Source organism: Cryptomeria japonica, chromosome 7 (assembly GCF_030272615.1).
Source record: "Cryptomeria japonica chromosome 7, Sugi_1.0, whole genome shotgun sequence".
NCBI lineage: Eukaryota > Viridiplantae > Streptophyta > Pinopsida > Cupressales > Cupressaceae > Cryptomeria > Cryptomeria japonica.
Window position 1 is genome coordinate 52,489,000 of NC_081411.1, and position 8,046 is coordinate 52,497,045.

Below are 8,046 nucleotides of genomic sequence, written 5' to 3' on the forward strand. Positions count from 1 at the left end.
TGAAAAGGGAAATTTAATCAAATTGCTTAGTGAATTCAATTAAATTGGGGAGGAGGGATTAATTAAATAATTGCTTATTTAATTAATTATCTTCAGACCATTTTTAGGTGTATACAACCCCATTTTGTACTACTCTCGTTGGAAAACCAACGGCTGAGATTAATAACAACTAAACAACCCTAACAAAATTGATTGCTAGAAGTTTCTAAAAGAGATCAAATAATTAACAAATAATTGTCCCTATCTAACAAAATTTGTTTAGAAAACAATTATTTACTAATTATTACATATGGAGAACCAGCTATCCTAGCTAACCAAACTAACAAACCCATGAAGTGATGATGGCCCCGTGGCATTATCTCCATGAATGTGTGCTCCATGGCGGCCATGCATTTGAGAAGGCTCACGGGATGGAGATTTGGGCTTATGGGAAGGCTCATCTGAAGGTTAACTCTATCATCAATGGGTATATGGCGTCTTTCACCATGATGGCCATGAAAGAGATTGTGAGTTGTTATAGAGGATTTGAGGAGTTGGGGCCGGTTGTGGACATTGATGGCGGGCATGGAGTGGCTTTGGGGCTGATTGTGAAGGCATATCTGCATGTTCAAGGAATCAACTTTGATCTTCCCCATGTCATTCAAACTGCACTGGATATTCCAGGTTAGTTGGTCTCTTCATTTCTGCAATTTCATTTTTGAGTTGGTGTAGTGGTAGAGAATTTATATTCTTTCATTTCTACAATTCCATTTATGAGTTGATGAGTTGTCTAGTGGTGAACTTGTATTCTTGAAAGGGAGGTCACAAGTTGAAAGAATGTATGCTTCATTTGTAACAAAGTTAAGTGCCTTCTGCATGAAGTACAAGGTAGTCTTAATTTATATAGCTACAAGCCATCTATAAACCCAAAAAAAATTGTTTTGTATCATAGGTTATAAAAGGACCCATCTATTCCATAGAGGTGTGGTATTTGCACTCGATACAGTCAATGGTACAATTTGATGTATGCCTTATTTGTAACATAGTTAGGTGCCTTCTACATGAAATATGGGACAGACTAAAAATTAGATTTTAAAATATTTGGACTTTAAAAAAATCCATCCATCCATCCACCCATCCATTTGTCTCTCCATCTCTCAAAGGTGTGGTCTTCATGCTTGATCTATCAAATACACATTATGATGTAAGGATAGACACTATACATTATTTTCTTTCCTCCTTTTTCGGTTTTTTTTAAAAGAATCTTTTATTTTATCTTATTGGTATGTTGTGATTTTGACTTTAGCTTATTTGATTAAAAAATAAATGTTTTTATGTGTTGTATGTAGTGGATTTCACAAACTTGTTAATTGGTTTAAACCATATAAGATTTTTTTTTATGTGATCACTTGATATTTTTTATATTTATAGATATTGCTAATTTTAAAATCATATAGTGTTTAACACATCTAATGAGACAATATGGGTTGCATGAGTTGCACATATATAACTTTCATAGCCTATGATATTAATACAATTTTATTTTTTGGGGTTGCACATATATGATTTTCATAGGCTATGATATTGATAAGTTCATAATTTCTGGTTTTGATTGTGTGATATTTTTCTTAACTAGACAATGTGAGTTGTATAGACATATAATTTTCACACACCATGAGATAAGTATGCATTATATTTTTGGTTTTGATTGGGTGGATATTTTTTCTAGTGAAAGAAAACTTCTTAATTGGTTCTAAGATACCACATTTTTTTAATGTGGTCATTTCATATTTTTAAAATTTCTAAGATCAAGGGTTTTACTCATTTTAAGGTTGATATTAGCATAATTCTCGTAGTGATGGACCATTAGTAATGGACTAACAACTATTTAACATGTAATAGTCTATAAAATCTATTTTACACCTCTTAAATAATTTGGATTTTATGTATGTAGGTATTGAGCACATGGAAGGCAATATGTTTGAGAGCATACCACATGGAGATGGCATAATTTTGAAGGTGATTAATTGATTGATTGATTCTAATGCTTTAGCTTTGGGTAGTAGATAATGGGTGAATGTACAAAATATGTTACAAATTGATATATAGTGATTTGGTGATACAGAGTGTATTACATGATTGGGATGATGACAGTTGTGTGAAGATACTTGACTATTGCTATAAGGCTTTGGGTGAAAAAGGAAAACTTGTATTGTTAGAAGCCATGCTACCCAATTTGCAGGTACCAACTGAAGGTCTTGAAATGCTTGGTGATTTTGTTATGATGGCTCATGGAAATGGATGACGAGAAAGGAATGAGCAAGAGTGGAATATGCTACTTTCAAAGTCATCCTTCTATATCATCAAAATCATGGGACATTCTAGAATGTATTCAAATGTTATAGAAGCCGAGAAGCTAAAAATAATGTAAAATTGGTTTATTATAATTAGTGATCACCCACTGAGAGATATTAAATTAATTTATAAACATTGCATTTGTTTGTATGATATTAAATAATACAAAGCTATCTATATTTGTATATTCTAATAAGTCATGTAAATGGGCTAGGGGCCAAAAATTGGCCACATATATGTTTTTTTCTACTAAAAGCACAATGGAGTTATACTTTTTGACATAATAAAGTGTCATTGACACATATATCATAATGTTTAATTAACTAGAAATTTTATAACATAGATATCATGTACGTAACTAGAGTTCAGATAGTCCTAGTCCACTTAATTAGAGTGTGTGCATTTACAATTAACTAATATACAACTCTTATCCATATAAACTTGTACACACAAAAGTTATCTTATTAATTACATGCTAGGGTGAAGTGCCTATAAATCTCCTTGATTTTAACTAGTGAAATACATAATAAACAAATAAATATCCACATGAACCTTGATTAGACTTTCAATTTAATTAATAAATGCAAAAAAATCTAATTAGGATTTATTGTGATCCATTTTGATTTTCAATTTAATTAGTAAATGCCAAAAAAGTCTAATCAAGATGCATTGTGATCCCTGGATATACAACATCTTGTTTGTAACATAGTTGTGTGTGTTTTGCATGGAGTAAGTGATAGTTCCATATTACTATAAGTCATCTGGGGACCCAAAAATAAATTGTTTGCTATTGTGGACTATAAAAGGATCCATTCATCCCATAGAGACATGATCTGTGTACTTGATATGATAAAATGTGCACTCTGATGTATGGATAGGTAGTATACATTCTTATCTCACCTCATTTTTCCCTTTTAGAAAAGAAATTTTTTTTATTGATATGTTGCAACTTAAACTTTAGTTTATTTGATTAAAATTGAATGGTTTTATGTGTCATATGTTGTGGATTTCATGAACTTGTAAATTGGTTTACACTGTATATATATATTTTTTATGTGATCATGTGATATTTTTTATATTTCTAGATTTTTACACTGAGAGGCGTAACACTATAATTACACCCAAAGATCTTATCCAGGCATCATTTTTTGAAAGAGGCAAGTTTCTAATTTAGTAAGTGCATATTACATCATTGAATTGGTAACATTCCATTTTCTCATGAGAAATTTTTTCATCTTTACCAAAAATGCTCTGTAAGAAAAACAAAAAGAATAAAGATAAGAAAACTAGAAATAAGATAAACCAAAAATTTAGAAATTTATTTATTTTTATTCTAAAACAACTTTGAATGCATTTAAGACAAATTTTAGTATCAATGAATATGGATAACTCCATAACAAAAGTTTCAATCGAAATTAGAATGTAGAATTGATAATCTCCATTTTTGGGGGATTTGGTTTTAAAAGGTTTGCATCTTGAATTATTTTTAGGAAGATACAATTCTTTTCTCTTGGATTGCAGCCCTACCTTTGGGAGATCCCTAGTTCGAGTTCAGTTGCGCTAGTCTTCACATACATAAGGAAAACAATCCCCCACATGCCTTCTACAACCATAGCAAATTGCAAAGGAAAAGCAACATGTACAAAAACGTAAGCAAATCTAATCACTAATTTCTACAAGGAAGGCAATTCATTCATGATTTGTGTTCTTTTTTTTCTTTTCTGATTTTTGTTTTTTCAAAGGTATTGAGGCATGAGGGCGACACACATATATATATACTCTTTTATTAATACTATTATTATTTATTATTTGTTCTCTTAATAATGTAATCTTCTTGTTTTCTGTTTGGAGTTTAAGTCTGCTCAATAGTGAGATGAAAGTCACCCAGAGAGTTGGACCGAAGTGTAAACAGTCTTGCCTTTGAATTATACATAATCTCAAATGTGAGTAATAGAATAAGCCTGTTGTATATATTAATATGTTTTATTTTCTTCTATTTGTGACAAAAAGGTATATATATAAAATAAATGTTTCTTATTTTCTTCTATGTGGTTGTCTACCAATTTCCAATGTAAATATCCATTGAATGATATAAAAGATTATAAATATTGAAAAATATGTTTGAGACTTAGAAATATAAAAGATTATATATGAACAAAGAAATCTCATATAGATTTTTGAAAAAAAATTGTATAGTTAAATTTAATTATTTAATAGTTATCCTATTTAGTTATTTTTGAAATTATATATATTTGTAGAACTAAAATATAGAAACATCAAAAAAATATTTGACATTAAGTGAAATATTATATATAATAGAAAAATTATAAAAGATTATAAACATTCCATTAAAAATCCATTCGAAAGGTTCATGCAATTTTGAAATTAAAACACAACATGAAATTTTGATTTTTCTTTTATGTTTTTAAAAACTAATTTAAATTTCTAAAAAATAAAAACTTGGTTTGAGTTAAATTAGAAATCAAGTTTTATTGTTGAAAAAAATGGAAAGAAACAAACAATAGTTAATAATTAGAGTATAATTATATTGTTTTCTTTATATTATATTTTATGGGAGATTTGTTTTTTATAAAGATTCAATCTACATATATTTTAAAAAAAGATTATCAAATGAAAAATTTAAAGTTGCAATAAAAATTAAAAAACTTTATATTTTTAAAGAGTCATTTCCTTCAATGAGCATGAACATACATGGTTTTAAAGTGTTGTTTCTATAACAAATAAAAAATAGATGAAAAACAACTAATCTTAATTTCTAATTTAGAAAAATTGAAAACTTGTATGTTACAAAATTGTAAACATAAAAACATAATGTTTCTAAATTCACAAAATTAAAGTTATATGCATACATAGATCGATAATGTTTCTAAATTCAAAAAACTGAAGTTAAATGCATACACAAATATTTAATCTTTAATTTCCAATTTAGACAAATAAAAAACCATTTATATGTTTCTAAATTTTAAAAATAAAAAAATAATGTCTCTAAATTCACACATATTTTTAAAATAATATAGTATTTTACATCACATTTAATCTCTTTATAGAATATATAATTTTTTAATTTTTAGTTTAGAAAGGTTAAAAACAATTTCTATGTTTCTAAATTTTAAAAATAAAAACTAATATTAAGATATTATTAATTATAACCATTATAATACTTAATGCTAAGGTTAATATTGATGTTTAATCCCTTCAATCAAACCCTAATACTAAACCATATTGAATTATAAGACTAAACATAATTGAATGCTAACTATAAACCAAATCAAATTAATTAATCTATGCTAAAGGCAATGATTTTTTAAATTTGATATCTCTCGGCGTCTTCTACATAAATTTTATTTATAAAATAAAGGTATGCTAGTTCTGATTTTAAGATCATATAGTGTTTTACATATCTAATGAGACAATATGGGTTGTATATATATAATCTACATATGCTATGATATTAATACACAATATTTATGGGTTTGATTGCATGATTTTTTTTCTTAACTAGACAATATGGGTAGTAGACATATAATTTCCACACACCATGAGATTAGTATGAATTATATTTTTTGTTTTGAAACACTTGGATATTTTTTCTAATGAATCAATGTGGGTTTTAGACATAATTTCCACAGTCCATTATATTAGTATTCATTATTTTTAGTTTTGACTATATTAGTTTTCTTCTCACACATTCCATAAACTTAGTCTTCACACTATATTGTTAAAGGTGATAAGGGGTCATAAGATATCATATGACCACTGAGGACACCATATGACCCCTAAGGTATCATTAGGGGTCATATTGTGTCCTAAGGGGTCATATGGTGTCCTATGACCCCTTAGGATACCATATGGTGTCATCATGGATTGTATGGTGTCCTAAGGGGTCATATGGTGTCCTATGACCCCTTAGGACACCATAGGACCCCTTAGGACAACATATGATCCTTTAGGTGTCGTTTGGGGTTATATTATGTCCTAACAGGTCATATGGTGTCCTATGACCCCTTGGGACACCATATGGTGTCGTTAGGGGTTGTATGGTGTGCTAAGGGGTCATATTGTGTCTTAAGGGGTCATAGGATGTCATATGACCACTTAGGACACCATATGACCCATTAGGTGTCGTTAGGGATTATATTGTGTCCTAAGGGTTCATATGGTGTCCTATGACCCCGTAGGTGTTGTTAGGGGTCATATTGTGTCCTAACGGGTCATATGGTATCTTATAACACCTTAGGATACCATATGGTATCTTATAACTTAGGATACCATATGAAATAGTTAGGGGTTATATGGTGTGCTAAGGGGTCATATTGTATCTTAAAGGGCCATATGACATCATATGACTCATTAGGATGACATATGACCCCTCGGGTGTCATTAGGGGTCATATTGTGTCCTAAAGGGTCATATGGTGTCTTATGAACCTTTAGGACACCATATGACACCTTAGGACACTATATGATGTTGTTATGGGTCTTATGGTGTCCTAAGGGGTCATATGGTGTTCTATGAGCCTTTAGGAAACCATATGGTGTCGTTAGGGGTCGTATGGTGTATTAAGGGGTCATATGGTATCCTATGACCCCTTAGGTATTGTTAGGGGTCATATTGTGTCTGAAAGGGTCATATGGTGTCCTATGACCCCTTAGGACACCATATGGTGTCGTTGGGGGTTCTATGGTGTGCTAAGGGGTCATATTGTGTCTTAAGGGGTCACAAGACATCATATGACCCCTTAGAAACCATATGATCCATTAGGTTTTGTTAGGGATCATACTATGTCCTAAGAGGTCATATGGTGCCCCGTGACCCTTTAGGATACCATATGGTATCGTTATGGGTCTTATGGTGTCCTAAGGGGTCATATGTTGTTCTATAACCCCTTAGGACACCATATGACCCCTTAGGACACTATATGATGATGTTAGGGGTCATATTATGTCATAAGGGGTCATACGGTGTCCTATGTGTAAGGAAAGCCATGCGCGGAAAATGCTCTCCTATTGTCAATTCTAAGGGAATTGGCAAGCAAGCGAGTATTTTAATTTCAGTTTGTAGTACATTAAAATAAACACAGGCAGAAGATTAAGATGAACTAGATAGAATAGCACCAAAGAGAGACACCAGATATACGTGGGAAAAACCTTACGGGTAAAAAACCCACCACCAAAGAGAGATCACTTTATTCAGTAAACAACACGATTACAATAAAGTTATCAGATCCTCTTTTCCGGACTCTGATCTCATAACTTTGTTCTCACCACCTGTAGACATATCAACTTGGCTACTTATAAAACCATCATCTCCACACAGCCTTCATGCACACCCTTCTTCGCTCTGCTCATCGATTACACCTCTGACAACCATCATCTGTCAAACCAAACATTCCTCTATCAGTTTGTATAACGGCCTTGGAACATAACCATTGAGTAATAGCCTATCCATTAATGAACTCGTGGAAAACATATTATCCACATTCATCCGGAAGTCGGGTCGGTTCGTATTCAAATACACTGATAGAAACATTCCAAGTGTCTTCCTACTAGTCTTTTTGACTTTGATCCGGGCGACCATCTGCAGTCGGATACTTCCCCATCAACCATCGGAACCAGCACTAAAAAGTTACCCCAATATCCGATTAGCAGTAGACGACTCCATCGGACTTCGGTGTAACTTTCATCTAGTCAA

The 8,046-nt window shown here is 31.3% G+C and overlaps 1 protein-coding gene across 1 annotated transcript; it reads left to right on the top strand.

Annotated features, from left to right (window-relative positions):
- The first annotated feature begins 410 nt into the window (after positions 1–410).
- Positions 411–2,284, top strand: LOC131041715 (anthranilate N-methyltransferase-like). Its single transcript, XM_059208172.1, has 3 exons — positions 411–663; positions 1,934–1,998; positions 2,105–2,284. The coding sequence occupies exons 1-3, from the start codon at positions 411–413 to the stop codon at positions 2,282–2,284; spliced, it is 498 nt and encodes a 165-aa protein (XP_059064155.1).
- The last annotated feature ends 5,762 nt before the right edge of the window (positions 2,285–8,046 follow it).